Source organism: Ostrea edulis, chromosome 7 (assembly GCF_947568905.1).
Source record: "Ostrea edulis chromosome 7, xbOstEdul1.1, whole genome shotgun sequence".
NCBI classification, from domain to species: Eukaryota; Metazoa; Mollusca; class Bivalvia; order Ostreida; family Ostreidae; genus Ostrea; species Ostrea edulis.
The window spans coordinates 53,148,943-53,165,972 of record NC_079170.1 but is presented as its reverse complement, the minus strand read 5'-3'; the positions used below and the strand labels follow the sequence as shown (position 1 = coordinate 53,165,972).

The following is a 17,030-nucleotide window of genomic DNA, read 5'->3' as shown; positions in this document are numbered from 1 at the left end:
GTAAGTCCATTGTCGTCATTATTGTATACAGACTAAGTTTATGCCTACCCAAGTGTGGGCGTAGATTAACGACCGTATTGTAGTCCGTCGTGTATTTAGGCGTTTTAATGAAATACATTTAGATCTCGTTTTCGGACTCAGTCTAAAAGTTACGACCAGACTAAGATTACGCCTGGTCATGGGTCTCTTTAAATGAGGTGGTCCTTCGGATGAGACCGCAGAAACCGGGGTCCCGTGTCACAGCAGGTGTGGCACGATAAAGATCCCTTCCTGCTCAAAGGTCGTAAGCGCCGATCATAGGACTAAATTTTGCAGCCCTTCTTCATCTGCAATGGTGACGTCTCCATATGAGCGAAATATTCTCGAGTGGGACGTTAAACAATATGCAATCAATAACTTGTTGCACACGGGTAAGGCTTAGGTGAGTGTGGTTAAGATTCCTGGTGAATGCTAAGCCTAATTTCGAGGTGGTTTAAATCTGACTTGACATCGTCAATCTGCATTTTGGAAGCAACAAAAGATGTTGTAATTCCTCCCCTTAATCAATTATTGATTGCTTTACAATTTTATGCATACGGGTTTTTTTTTCTATGAGTGTCTGAAGATCTTTTTGGAGTTCACAAAAGTACATTTCGCATTGTGAAAAGGGTATGGAATGCACTATCATTTATGTACAAAGATAATTATTGTTTCCGTCAGGAAATAAACTTCTTGAAACTCAAGGCGGGTTTATGAACTATAGCGTAATATTCCGAGGATAAAAGGTGCAATGAATTATTCCCATCCAATCACCTGGAGACGATAGCGCAAAACTGTTCCGGAACAGGAAAGGATTTTTTCAATTACTGTCCAGGCAATTTGGGATTATGTTTTCATGGCTACAGATGTAGTAGTAAGATTGCATGGGATACTCATGGCAGTCGCATCCTTGAAAACTGATGTTTGTGCTTGGTTCAATAGAAATGACATTCTCGGAATTTGATAGGAAGATAATGAATACCTTCTGAAGTCTTATTTAGTATCGCCCATCCACGCCTGCGTAACATCCCAAGAGACCCGCTTTATTTTTGTACTATGCAACAGCCGAGTTGATATTATTCTGCTTATTTTCAATCACATTTTTTCTAATGTGGATGAGATCTGGTAAAACGTCTATATAGTTCAGAAACATTAAAGAATGGGACAAGCTTGAATTGTATTCAGGTAAGAAAAGAGTTGAATCACACGTTAGCAATTCAACTATTTCTTTCCTGAGAACAGCTTAAACCAGGATGAAGACAGAGTTACCCGATCTCCAGATCACCTGTTAATTCAAGCTTACCTAAGCTACAACCGCCGTAAAATGTCTGAAATATTGCCAAAACGGCGTAAAAACCCAATCAATCAACCTAAGCTACAGGTATACAAATGGCCAAATTGTTATCGACTTAAAAGCAGGGAACAAATTGTGAGGTTCCTTCCAACCCAGTAACGTACTATGATGTTGATGATGATTTGAGCTTACAAAATAGGCAGTTTTAACTATTTGCACAACTCCTCGGTGTCTCCTTTGCATCAACGTCACACAATGTTGATTAGAAATTTCATTAGAAAATTATAGTATAAGCAAGAACATTTTCATATTCTATATTTTATTTAGAATTTTCAATCAAAACAAACTACAAATATCAAAGCGGTCTCCATGTACATGTACATTGGTAAATAGTACTAGATAAAGTGAGTGTATTTGGTTGACCACAAAGCTTTAGATATTCTTTAGAACTAATTTATGATTTTTCAGTCTTAAGATACATGTATCTTCTTTTAATGCAGAACCCCGTATTTTGACAGCATGCTCCTCTTCACGTGTTCCTGTTTACCGATGATTTTCTTCGTCATAGCTGAAGATGGCGCGCAACTGGACGTTGTTTTATTTGATTTGCAAACAGCCTATATCAACGTCTCTAATTAACCTCATGTGTGATTTATTTCATAACAAATAACTATCTACAAAACATGAATAGGTACATTATTTATACTTCACAATAATCTAAAACATGTCCATATACTAGTGTAGTTACATCTACAATAAACTCAGAACTAGGAAAAATCAATCTGATTACAGGAAACTGCATATTAGGCCTAGCAACTAACAGCCAATATAACTAAGATACAATTGCGTGGTTATGGTAAAAAAAAAGTAACTATTACTCTGATTGTATAATATCTAAAATATTTCAATACTGAATGCAATATCTCGTACATGCATCAATATTAATGATGTACAGTAGCATTTAGCTTGTATTGTGCACCCTTGCCATAGTACGTATAGATTGGGTTTAGAGCATACGGATGTGTGTGTAAAGATGCACGTGCTTTCTGCGTTTCAAATTAGATGGTTTTCAGCGCATGCTCTTGAGCGCTTGAAAATTGTTATCTTTCGTGCGATTTTGATAGGGGTTGTAGAAGAAGACCGTTCTTGGATTCCGATTTATCATCTTACAATATGGCCTATGGCTCGACTTCCGTAAATAAGAAGGTAAGGATACTATTGAATTTTGTATATGAAAATTGTATACTCTTTATCATTCGAATGTAAGTTCTAAAAGGTTTTTTCTTCTTATACATGTGTATATGACCTTTATAATACGTATTGGAAATAAAAATCATCAATGTTGTTTGTGATTCCCAGGAATTTGTGGTGAGAATTTCTTCATTTCCATCTACAAACACATAAAGAATTAGCATTAACCTTTAGTTTGATTTTTAACTGCAAAAGTACATTCAGTCTAGAAGAATGTAATGTTATGATTTTTTTCTTCACGGCACCAGGACAAAACGTCAATTATCTTTGGCGCTGATCGTACAACAGTGTTCTCTGATTTTCTGCAGACGTCTGATCATAACGAGGTTCACGCACTCGATTCCGAGCAGATTTCATAATGTTTGCAACTCTCAAGAGCAGAGAGATAAAATGATTTGCAATTTCATCCAAGAAATGAGGAATATGAGAGAAAAGGTTTGATAAACAGATAGCAAACATGAGTCAGCACATTTACCAAAAGTGCAACAGACGCTGACGCCCTGTTTATTTGGGTGGTACTCCGCGTTAGGCTGACGAGTACAATAATAAATAAATCACTTCGCCCTACTGATAACTTTTGTTAACGCTCGTGTGTGGGTTGTGATTTGGTCATGGATGTTCCTGCAGAGATCCCAACACAGTGATAACAGAATCACTGGAAAGATCAAAACAATATTTAGGATTATCCAGAATCGTTTTACAACGTTTGAAACTGAGATAACACACTCGATGTTTCCGCGAATCAAATTATCGTAATCAAGTTTACTGGAATGAAGATGCGATTCTGAAGCTCCACACGTGCATGTGCACCCTGCTGATAAACGAAAGCTTCATACACTATGTGTATAACCACGTGGTATTCATCCATCGAATCTTTAGCTACCATGCAAAATAGAAAGACTGATAAAATTATATGAGAAATACATTCGTTATTATGGGGTATAAAACAATGGAAGTAGAGGGGCAGTTTGTAATACCAGCGATGTCGAGGGGCAATTTGTGATACCTGCGATGCCGATGATGCAGAAATGATCCTATGTTTCCATGTTTTAATATCACTACAATAACAAACTATGAGTTTAATTCTTATATTTGTATTTTGGGCTCCACCTTGCATTTCTTTTTTTATCATATACCAACTTGAGATATCTGGAAATATTATGATTGTTTATTATCTAAACAACATCAATACTTGTATATGTAAATATATACATGTATTTAAGTAATCACTTGACCTCTCAAATCAATTAATTATTGTGTATCTGCACACAGGTGGAATTCAAAATTCCATTAATTCCTAAACACCAGCGCTGTTTGAAATGTGGGGACAACTGTCCAGGGCTGGAACTACATTACTGGAGGTAACCACGTGACCAGTCGGCAACATCGCTGTAAACGTAATATGACATAGCGTCCGACTCCATGTTGTATGTATATTGAGAGGTTTCTAATTTTTAGCCAAATTTTATTCAGGAAAATATGTAAGAATTGTCGATGCTCCAGAGAGGACCACGATCTCCATGGAAATGAAAGCGATGATGGGCAACCAATCGGAATGCTTCTCGATAGTATACCACGCCCAACCAGCAACATTCATCCAATGACCAGACCTCCAATATCAGACTTCCAAACTCCCGTGTCTCCAGTATCCACGAACGGTAGATTCTCAGGAAATTCCGGGACAGCATATGTGGACGACCCCCGGACACTAACAGACATTTATGGATCCGAGACAGACGTTGTGCTATCTCGAGTTATCTCAGAAAATATAGTAAGTCTTGAGTTCCTAGAACGTGACATACATGTAAGAATATATTGGAGAAATGATCATACATCCGTAATGTCATTGTACACCTGAGCAAACAAAATGGTTTTCTATTTTGAACAAAATACATGTATGTGACGGTTATTTCACTTATCAGCAGATTCGAGTTTAATGCAGTTATAATCTTGTGATTCCACAGCGATCACAGAAATACATTTCGATGATGCCCCCCGACAAACAGCTTTTTGCTGCCCAGCTGAGGAGGAGGCAACTACAGAAACAACTCCCCCTACACGACCTTCACCCCAAGTTCTGTTGTAGTCTGACAGAAAACGAACTCTTTAAGTTCCAGAAATTCTGTAACAAGCGAAGATTGAAAGCTGCAGGAGTGGGACGGATAATGGAAGTCAAAGAAGCCGCTAACTTTGTGGGTATATTGATAACAAATAACATTTTACAAGTGTTGGTATATACACTGTAACATTGGGGGTTATAATTATGTGCTGTTTAACCGTTTTGAGAATTCATTTTGACGTATATCCAATGTTTTGTGATATATTTTACGAATTTATGTCACTCTAGACTCAGGAAATGTTGCTGATGGACAGTGAATAAATTTAACAACATTATCTTGAAAAGACTAAACTTACATCATACAAATTATAGCTTGTTTACAATGTCGATTATTCATAAGAGGTAGGGCTTCTACTCACACAAACAGCTGGAGAGTTACGTGAATCTCGGGACATGTGCACTGGAATGTGCTAGAAAAGTTTCATTCAATTTAAACGTAGAAGATCTCCCGTGGAAGTAATGAGATAATTAAAGGGATGTGCTTCATTTCTACGGGATCTGACAATCCGTGATCAGAACAGACATTTCATTTTACTGCTCGCATACAGATGTAATGGTATTCACGTACGTAGAAACGGTATCTTGGGGCCTATTTAACTGTCAGTTCTGCTATCTACCAAGGAAAAAAGTATTATGTACATATATGGACTTGCACAACTGAAGGTTAGGATTTAAGGCTGAATCAGAACAGTACTGAATGTGCATGAAACGTGAGCAATGGAGAGAAAAATTTCTTTACGCCATTGTGAAACTCATGACCTCATCCCTGAACATCTAACATGCTTCTCTATAGCCTCTGAACATCTAACATGCTTCTCTATAGCCTGAACATCTAACATGCTTCTCTATAGCCTCTGAACATCTAACATGCTTCTCTATAGCCTCTGAACATCTAACATGCTTCTCTATAGCCTCTGAACATCTAACATGCTTCTCTATAGCCTCTGAACATCTAACATGCTTCTCTATAGCCTGAACATCTAACATGCTTCTCTATAGCCTCTGAACATCTAACATGCTTCTCTATAGCCTCTGAACATCTAACATGCTTCTCTATAGCCTCTGAACATCTAACATGCTTCTCTATAGCCTCTGAACATCTAACATGCTTCTCTATAGCCTCTGAACATCTAACATGCTTCTCTATAGCCTGAACATCTAACATGCTTCTCTATAGCCTCTGCAAAAAAAAGATAGTTGGTATGATATATTAGCACCATCATGTCTGTCTGTTCGTTATTCGCTTGTCCGCTTTTGGGGTTGCTTATTTTTTGTCCCTCCAATGAACCATAATGACTACACATTTGTGCTACAAATTTCAAATACAGCAAATAAATTCGATATCCAAATTAATCATAAAAGTTGCTTATGTCATTTGGCCAAAACCGTCATGTGGTATAAAAGTAAATAGAAATATTTGTCCTTGATCAGATTATTTAACCAAGGTAACTAAATTAAAAAGTTAGAAATATTTGTTTGGTCTATAACTTTGTAATAGCAATGCGTTACATTAGAAGGTCATAATTCGGACAGACAAAATGTATTGCCAGAAATGTGTTGTGAGAACGAAGTTAAGGTCATTTAGTAGTTATTAGGTCATTTAGAGAAGATTGAAACATTTGTCAAGGCAAAATTCTTTAGATGGTTACAATTGACATATAAGCTGCATTAAAGGACACATCTCATGTTTTCAAAGTATACAACATTACATGCATTTCGTCTTCTTTATGCTTATAGTAATTAATTCTAATAGTTTGTTCGCCGAAATTTTGCGATAATTAACCACAATACAGACTTAAATCTAAGCCCCGATTTCAAAAAGTCTAGTTAATTAGGTAGGTAGTCACGTGGTACAATGACGTCACATGCTCCCTTCGGATTGTGAAAGTACTGCGAGATATTATTAAAAACTCTACTTTTAGGGGCCTAATTTATTTACCATGGGCAACATTTAAATCGATGTTGACAAATTTTCCGAGTTTTATATGTTTTCGCCACCATTGCACACATATAACGATGTAAATACCCAAATATAGCGAGTAAAGCGTGTATGAAATCGGCAATATTGTGAGTAAATAATGTTTATATGGGTCGCTGTCTACAAACTGTTTGGTGATGTTATTCCTTTATACATCTGTAATAGGCGCTGTTTTTCTAAAATAAACAGTGCAATCATTATTAATTTTTGGATTAGACAAATTATGATACGTTAAATTGTTGACAACTAGGCTCTATGCCAAGCTACTGTCAGTGTCACGGGTGCATTTCGGAAAGAAAGAAAAAGATAACACACACACACACACAAATCAATAAGAATAATCAAATTTAAAGTGGTAATCACATTATTTTATTTTGATAAGGCAATCTTATTACTATTTTTGAATTGTGATCTGCACGTCTTTAGGAATTACAAAGTGGGAGCACGGCGTTATACTGATGCACTCAAGATGCTACGAATTCAATACGGAAATAATTTTATAATTCAATTTAAAGTTAGGAAATACAATATTCTATTATTTGTATAAGTAAAAGTTCAATTACTTTGTATCTTTAATTTTTTTTGTAAATCTACCAGTTGGTAGAAGTTACATTGTATCGTCGATATATGTTGTTACAAGGTGAAGGTCAGTTTATCCGAGTACTAGTGTGTATTGAATTTGAAGAGCAAAACAGAATGTATGCTTTAGGCCTACCAGTGCTTATAGCTTCGATATATCCATTTTCTCGCAGTTTATCAGGGTCTCTGTCCAAGCGTTTTTGAAAAGGTGTCTGGGTGTGTTTTTTAAGGTAAAGTTCTTGCTCCAACAAAAAATTATCCACGTCTTTTTTCTCGTACCATCCTTCGAAAAATTGAAAAATACTCAGTCTAAATCCTTTCTACCGACAACTAGTACACCCGAGCACGGCACAAAACATCTTAATGCATTATTATTTACAAGCCGTTAACGTGATAATTGGTTTTTTGTCGATTAAATCTAATCTGTTTATGAAATGGCTAATAGATGTTTTCAAACCCGAGGGCGCATATGACGTCACACATAATGGCGCGTAAACTAGCGAAAGAAACTATGCATATCGCAAGATTTGAATTTCATCGCTTTCAAACTCGAAAACTACGCAAAATATTCCATTTAAAACACATTTAAAGTAGTTTTTGGCATAAAAAGATTTAATTTTGCTGAAAAAATAAAAAAGTTTAGAAACATGCGATGTGTCCTTTAAGGAGGCAGTATGTTCTGGTCATAAACTAGGGTCAAGGTTAAGGTCACTAATGAACTGACTAGGTCACAACTTTAAAACAGAGAGACTCATATACCATTGCATATACTTGGCACATTTATAGCTACAATGTATTGATCTGAACGTCGTGGCCCTTGACTATAGGTCAAGGTTACAGTTAAAACAGAAATATTTCTCTGTACACTTCTATCAACATTGTTATGGATAGACATCGCACTTATCTTGCTTACTACTAGACAGTGTGGAATGACCCTTAACCATGGTCAATAGCCAAGGTAAAAATAAAACAAATTGACAATCTTTCAGCTGTCTTTGTCCATGCCGTAATCTTATCGGGGAGAAATATGTGAGGAAAAAAAGAACGCCATTGTTTATCACAAACGCATGCACATAGGACAAGATTTTAGAAAAAACAAACAAAAAACCAGACTTTTGATATGGGTAATTTTAATACATGCAATGCTTTTGGACAAAAAAGCAAGATCTTAAACGAAAGGCTTTGTTCACACAACTGTACGTATACGGGATAGGGGCGTATTATTGGAGCAGGGGGGGGGGTGTCAAAGGGAAAAGATAAAAGGAAGAGGAGGGGAAATTAGGAAGGGTCGGGGAGAAGTGAACCTCTTTGTCCACCATTCCGTATTACATGTGTATATGTTAAGCTATACAGTTCTGTGAAATCTATAAGGATATTATAGAATATATCACATAAGTCAAGAACTTTGGAACCTCCCCGAGAACCGTCTTCTCTTTAGAAAAGTGGATAGGCTCTCTTCGCAAACCTTCATGTTCTTACTGGAATCGGTGACGATTTACTCTTCGATCGACGTTTCGACTCTACTATGTCTGGATTTACATAACAGAAAAGTTATCTCCACAACTTTAACGTTTGATATGTGAACCGATCCATGACAACCGAAAAAGCGAAACATGATACAGTTACGATAGATTGCACCAAATGCTCTTGATATCGTCTGATACAGTTACAGTAGATAATTGCGCCAAATGATTTTGATATCGCCTGCTATATCTTGAATTTAACATATCTTAAATTTAAGCAATTGTTTTCAGAGATGTCATCGCTGTATAAAGAACATTAATGCAGGTGGGTTTTGTGTCGCTGCTGATCATTTTGGATCGGGATCGGGATGGCACCCCGGCTGTTTTACGTGCGCAACCTGTAACGAGCTTCTGGTAGACATGATATACTTCTGCAGAAACGAGGAAATATACTGCGAGCGGCATTATGCAGACACCATATACCCACGGTGTGCTGCATGCGATGAGGTGATTAAGTTTTATCCTCTTGATGTAAGATAGATGCAGACTGGTTTTTTTTATTATTATTGATAATTGCATATAAAAGCAGTTACATTAGTTAAGAGCATTTTATTTTCAAAATCTTCAAAGTTTGAATATCCAGTGGAGATTTGGATAGAAATTAAATTTCTACATGAATACCTTTCTTCTGTGTTTAGTGTTCAGGAAAATCTTTTATTCACAGATAATTCTTGCTCGCGAGTATACACAAGCTGAAAAGCAAACATGGCATGTGGAACATTTTTGCTGTTGGAACTGTGATGCGCCCCTAGCAGGGCAGAGATATATTGCCAAGGATAGCAACCCTTTCTGTATGATATGCTTCGATACCCTGTATAGCAAGGTATAAAAAGGTTTTTTTATTAGATTTTACAACATTGTGTACAATTAGTGTCTCTCCTTGGTAAATGATACGTAATGCATTTACAACGTCTACATGCAGTCCAACATGATTTCCATTAATTTTAAAAACAATATCAGTATTATATCACACTGCCGAATTTGACATCACAATAGCACACTAAACGAAAACATTGACACTGCAAATGCCATTTGAATCGATTGCTTTCAAAAGTGAAATATCAAACTTCACGTGCACAGAATAGCAGAGGCGGCTTTCTTAAACGTATTAGGCTAAATTTCTATTGATTTCCACTGCTAATGATATTGTTCTATAAAATCATTGATATTTGAATTTTTACAAAGAAAACCCCCAAGTATTCTGAAAGTATTGCAAAAGCAATACATGTCTCCTACCGTCGTCCCCATTAACGGACAGCTGTACTTGATATTCGAGGAAATGTACAGTTGATGTTGTTTGACCTTGAACTGTGACCCGTGGTGAGCACGGAAAGTTCTTAGAACTCTGATATTACGCAAATACTTTCTTCCAAACACATGAAAATGTAATAAAGCGTTGGATGTCTTTTTATACGTTCGTCTAAGACGGGACGTATTATGATATGGCGACCGTGTCCGTCCGTCTGTCCGTCCGTCTGTCCCGCTAGCTGGTCTATGACACATGGAATCATCAAACTTTGTTGTTTTATACAACTTGGGTAGAGAGTGGGTCGCACTTTAAAGTTAAGTCACTGTGGCCTTCGAATAAGACGATGTGATCAAATAAGGTAAAACCCTGTCCGACTCGTAACTGAACAATTATTTGGTCTAGAATCATCAAATTTAGTCAATTAATACATCTTTGGTAGAAGGTGTGTCGCGCCCTACATCACTATGCCCTATAATTAAGATCATAGATGATATGGCCATATATGGCATAACTCTTTTGGGGCTCTTGTAGATATGAGTCTAGAATCAACAAATGTTGTCAATTTGTGCATCGGAAGAGAAATGTAAACTGCAGTTTAAAATCAGGTCATTAAACCTTATAAAATGGAAAACAATTTTGAATAATCTGTGTTTTAAACTGTGTTTGAATACTGTAAACGTATTATATTTGGTGAGTACGATATTTGGCGGAAATCGTTTTTTCAACAAGGTAACGTTGATTTGATTTGGCACATTCCTGAATTACTTTAAACATCTAGATTTACGGATGGCATTTAGCGATGTACTTGATTTAGCGGAAGCTGCATTCCGCCAAAGGCGCTGAATAGAATACACAGCCAAATGTAATACATTACAGTAATCTGTGTTTTAAGGGAAGTAACCCCTACATATGTAAGAGAGTAATTGTATTCAATCATTATTACATCAAGAAAAACACATTTCTTTCATAGAATGTAGCAACATAACAATATGAATAATTATTTTGTTTCCATCATTATTGATATAAATATATGCAGTATTGCACTGCAACATTTGCACAGAATTATCAAGCATCAAGATCACACAACAGATAGAGGAAATGTCTCATGGGGATAATGATCTAAGCTATGAGTTCACTTTTGATTACTGTCCAATTAAGATTGCATTTGTCCCTTTGGAGTAATGATTTGAACCATAGTGTTTTAAATAGTTCGGCTGAACCATGCTGAAACCGAGGTCAGTTTGCTAAGAGCTAAAAATTCCATATATCCAATTAAAGATTAATTAATGAGTATAATCTAGATAAATGTGATAAAATGCAAAATGTAATGTTTTGAAATATTTCTGTAGTTATTTGAACAATTCAAGAGATGTATTGAAAAGTCAATTGCAATGTGCAATAGACACATATGCAGTATTGTACTACAAAAATTTGCAAAGATTGGACAAGCACATCACACAACAGATAAAGGAATGGTCTCATGAGAATAATGATCTAAGCCAGGATATTTTAAGGACTTCAGTGAGACATACTAAGATAATTTTCATTAGACTGTCCAATTAAGATTCCATTTGTCCCTTGGGTGTAATGATCTAGGCCATGGTGTGTTTCAAAGAGTTCAGCTGAACATGAAGAAATAATTTTAATAAGTGCTAAATATTTCATCTGTACAATTAATGATTATAATGCAAGAAGGCTATGAAAATTTATCACTCCTGTTGCATTTCTCTGTACAACCCAAAATAAATAATTTATAAATTATACTATGTGACAGAAATAATCTAAATACACGTTTTAAAAAAATTGGAAGTATATTTTGAAATAGTTCGATGGTAATTATTTGAACGATTCATATTGGTATATTGACTAGTCAAATGAATTGTGCAATAGCCACATTACAGGGAATGATTTTGGATTTTACCTCAGATCTGAAAGCAAAGATATTGGTGCAATCTTTGTACCATGTAAGGTTGACATGATTTTGTGTCATGCATTATAATGAATAAACATCTGACAAATGAAAAAGGCCCTAGCATGTGACGTGGCGGTGCACTTAAAAAAATTATTGTGCAAACATAGCTGTATGTGTAGTGCAGTTATTGAATTCATCTAAACATCTGACCAGCTGCTATTATTAGAACAATAACATGTAAATTGTGAAACAAAGTGCTTAAATAGATCCATGTTTCAAAGATGAGATAAAATCAGTATACTGTGGGTTGCTCCGAAATATGAAACCTGCCAAAATAAGTATCCTCTAGTATCGCATTTACTTCTAGATCTACTAACACTGTAAACACTATTTTGAGGACTAATATATTTCTACTGGTTTGTTTTTGTGTTAAGTATCGGAAATTTAGCAGCCTAAAATGACGTCATGACAATACATGCGCTACACAGGAAGAGTATTTGGGAAAAACAGTACAGAATAAAACACAAGACAGCTAAAATCAGGATATGATACTCATACCGTAGCATGCTTTTAAAATTCATACTTTTCCTGTAACAAATTATTTTATCCTCCTGTTGGGTGACATATAATTGATTGGGAACATATTTCTGTCATCACGTGACGTATAATTGATTGGGAACATATTTCTGTCATCACGTGACGTATAATTCATTGGGAACATATTTCTGTCATCACGTGACGTATAATTCATTGGGAACATATTTCTGTCATCACGTGACGTATAATTCATTGGGAACATATTTCTGTCATCACTCGTCAGATAATTTTAAAAGTGTTTATGTCATCTTGTTTGATATCTTTGCCAAGTTATAAGTTGGAGGCGATTTTAGGTTGTAATATCTAAAAACAAAATTCCCAAGTTGAGTCATTCACTTACATATACATGTTTCTAACAGGACGACGCAAGGATCTGACAAACCAACATTTAATCACCAGAATATGATTTCGACTTGTCAGATCACTATGTCGACAAGGCAGATAATTATCATGGTGACTTGTCAGAGCCTTCTGCCGACTTGTCCAATGATTATTTTTGGCTTGAAAAGTATGTTGTCGAGTGAGTGACAATGAGCGGTATAATTACATACTTTCCTTTTTATCAATTGTGTTTATATATGTACATTTCCAATGTTTTGCATTTGATATCTCCTCCTAGGCACCTGATCCCACCTCTGGTGTGTCCAGGGGTCCGTGTTTGTCTGATCCCACCTTTGGTGTGTCCATGGGTCCGTGTTTGCCCAGCTATCTATTATCTATTGCTTATGGGATTTATGAGATTGATCACTGTTCGTTATCTTCACCTTTCATCTATACAAATTATAATGATATGCATTGCCTCTTGAACATACTGCAGTTGAATATAATGTGCGTATGAATACAGAACTACTTGATAAATATAGTACGTCTATTTTAACGAATGGGAATTCCTAGACAAATGAAAATCGAGTGTAAATATAAGAAATTTATTTATTTTGTGAATATATGAGGGTACGTACTGCAACGTTTCACTCCACGTTAGCGCTTCATGAAGTATGCCGGCGTGAAGCGTTACAGTTCGTAGCCTCATGTATTTTCAAAAATGAAACTCGTTTTTTATTACACCGGTTTCGAGATACGTTCGAGTGATTTCCCTTTGAGAACTCTCGTACATAGTAAGGCGCGAAACAATTTGTTTACATGCGGGAGTGGGACGAATATTCATCACTGCTTAAGTGAATGTACTCAGTAAGTCTCTCATACGCTGTTTCATTGCCCGAATTCAGCTGATACATAAACTAAGTAAGTGATAAGTATTCAGGGAGTAGTTAAATACATGGAATTCTTATCATATCACGTAATTTTGTTGGTCGTAGGTATCATATCCAGGATATTACTTTCAAATATGACATTGTTTTTATGTTTCTGCTTTTGTAAAACATTTCTTTCAATAGTATTTTGTATTTCCAACATTTAAATATTTAAAGAGAAGCCGCTTTTAATACATTTTATCGTCTTCCTCACTGACGGTAGGTTCACTCTGTCCCACTTAGGCCCTCAAAGTTCTAATAAATGTACCTCCTACACAGGAGAGCTCTATCTCGAAACTGACGTATTGCCAACTCTGTACATTTCCTCAAGTGAACGTTACCAGGGCCATGCCAGACCTCTCCTCTTATTTTATTTAAATTTTTTTTTTTTTTTTTTTTTACGCCGGTGGACTTAATTTTCTAGTATGTTTTAATGATAGACATGGTGAATGTTTTGTGTCACTATATTCATTATTTTGACTAGAATAAATCATTTTTCAATTTACATGCACTACTGATCCTTTGGGTAAAATGTTGGGTATCAAAGAGGCAGCGATCAATAGATGTACTGGAATCTGTCTTGCTTAAATATGACAGGGCATTACGTGAGATTGATAGGGTATGTTTTGTATTGCAGAGTTGTAACACATGTGGTAAAACTATAACAGCTGACTCGCCGGGATTGTCCCACGGAGATTTCCACTGGCACGCATGCCCACACTGCTTCAGCTGTCACGGATGTAGTCGTAACCTGATAAACCAACAGTTCCTGCTTAAAGAGGGACAACTCTTCTGTTCTATTGACTGTAAACAAAGAAATGCCATCACATGGTCTCAAAATGGAATTCAAAATTTGCATATTCATTGACATGTATTTGCTTAATAGGGAGGACACCATCGTATTTATTTTTAATGTTTTCAGTGTACATATGCAGACGATATTATTCTAAGTATTAAATGTGTTTAAGAAGTCTATAATATCTCTCTCTCTCTCTCTCTCTCTCTCTCTCTCTCTCTCTCTCTCATTGCAAATCGGAGCAACACTGCAATTTACATGTAGATATATAGTACATATAATTTCCAAGAAACCGTTTACCAGATGTGTACTCAGTAATGGTTTCGTTTTTATTTTGGCCTGCGTGCCATATTTATGTTTTAACAATTCTACAGTTTCCAATTGTTATCAATAAATTATCAAAAAATATTTGTTTGAATCTAGAACAGTTAACGGTGCATCATGACCACACGTTGGACGGTTTATACGTATTCGGCGACACGCGATGGACGGTCTATAACTAACGGTGAATCACACGTGACACGGTCTATGATATACAGCGACACACATTGGAGGATCTATAATTATGCGGTGAATCACACGTGAGACGGTCTATAATATACGGCGACACACATTGGAGGGTCTATAATTATTCGGTGAATTACACGTGAGGGTTACCTGCTTCGAGACCGATTCATGGGGTATTATAAACCAACTTTATTGTATAGCTAATAAATAGTCTATTATAAAATCTGCGTAAAATCTAGAGAATGTTAGCGTTCAATATCCTGGGAATTTATTGAACGCTAACTTTGCATTGCGTAAATCGTTTGCGCCCGAAACATTCCGAGTATGAGCGTTCATTGACGTTACCGTAACGACGTAAACAAGCCAAAATGGCAGACGACGGTCCTCCGAATCTGACTGAGCCGGTATTAGATATCATATTCATTTATTTAAACAAAATGTTTTACTGTACATAAATTAGAATGTCCCCATTCACAAAATCAGTTTGCTTCATGCATTAATGACGGGTTTAATATTGAACAGTTAAGAAATGCATGCTGATATTGCACACCTTCACCTTAGATGCCAATACTGATGAATTCTCGTCTATTTTGGAGTATTTTGAGTGAAAAGGGATATCATTTAACAACTAAATACTTTAGCTATATAATAAATGGGTTAATGAACTTATATAGGTGAATATTGGTGAATATCGCAAGCTCGTGCATTTGGCAGCCGACTCGTGCCAATATTCACCAATATAAGTTCAATAACCCTACATTATCGAAGGAAGTTCTGTGAATTTATCGTCAGGCTAATGTAGTTCTACTTATGTCTCTCAACTAAATCCCATGCCATCCTTTTAATTTGTCGTATTCTGCCATTTATTTCATTTATCCCAGCTTTTACGTTCATTGACATACAAGTTGCCGTCACTGCGGTATACATGTACTTCATTGACAACTCCGTAAGTATGATAAATAAATTGTTTGGAAAGTACCAAAAACGTTTTTAAATTCCAGACAAGCTTTCCCATACCTTCGTACGTTTTGTTGTTGTTGATAATTGCTTGTTTGAAAGAAAAAACATCGCAGCTAATATCAAGTCACAATACAACTGTTTATATAGACTGCTTTATATTTCCCGCGTTAAAGAGGCACGGACACGATTTGAGCTGAAAATTTTCCAATTTTATTGTTTACAATACTAAAGTATCTCTAATGGTCAATCAAAATTTGAATATCAGTTGAGTTACAATTAAGATACAGCAATCACAATTCTTTGTTACGTAAACAAGGCTCGTGTCATGCTTTTGTTTGCATTTTTTTTTTTTATACATGTAGATTACTTAATAGAAAATAGCATGTTTAAGGTATTCAATCCATAAAAGCATTTATTTTCACAAGAAGTCAATATCTGTAGCACTAAATCTTTTGTGAAAACAAAAATGCCTGTTTTTAGTGAGATAAAGATAGCAGAGAGAGTAGATAATGCCACATCTATTTATAGTGAATTCGATTTTCTTTGTCAGAGTTATCTCCCCTAGAATGTAGAAAAAAATTAAATATTGTGTATTTTCATAATTTGCATGGTGACCTTTCTTCGCATATTTTGAAAGCCCATGATAATAGGTATCTTTTCATCATGAGCTTTCTTTGGAAATTATATTCTAATTGATTTTATTATTATTATTATTATTATTATTTCATTATTTTATTCATAAAATTGCATATAGTTTCTATGCGCTGTACAATGTTTGTGGTAATAATCAATGATAATATACCAATAAAAGACCTACAAGAGCTATAAAGAAAATGATAAAACAATAGAAAGAATTAAAATAAAACATGGTAGTAAAATGACGAAGTGGTTGACTTTGAATTGACAAGATCAAAATTCAGTTTGCAAGAGCTTGCACATGGAATCCTTGATATTGCACTGAATTTTACATTCACAGGGCATATTCACGCTTGTTTTT

The 17,030-nt window shown here is 35.7% G+C and overlaps 1 protein-coding gene across 2 annotated transcripts; it reads left to right on the top strand.

The window, feature by feature from the left end:
- The first annotated feature begins 2,365 nt into the window (after positions 1-2,365).
- Positions 2,366-14,974, top strand: LOC125653655 (testin-like). Of its 2 annotated transcripts, XM_048883217.2 has the most exons (7): positions 2,366-2,518; positions 3,836-3,924; positions 4,037-4,334; positions 4,528-4,755; positions 8,994-9,209; positions 9,427-9,585; positions 14,408-14,974. In XM_048883217.2, the coding sequence occupies exons 1-7, from the start codon at positions 2,486-2,488 to the stop codon at positions 14,636-14,638; spliced, it is 1,254 nt and encodes a 417-aa protein (XP_048739174.1). In that variant the 5' UTR covers positions 2,366-2,485; the 3' UTR covers positions 14,639-14,974. The 2 variants fall into 2 exon arrangements, with proteins under 2 accessions (XP_048739174.1, XP_048739175.1); XM_048883218.2 differs by lacking the exon at positions 3,836-3,924 and having other exon boundaries at positions 2,434-2,518.
- The last annotated feature ends 2,056 nt before the right edge of the window (positions 14,975-17,030 follow it).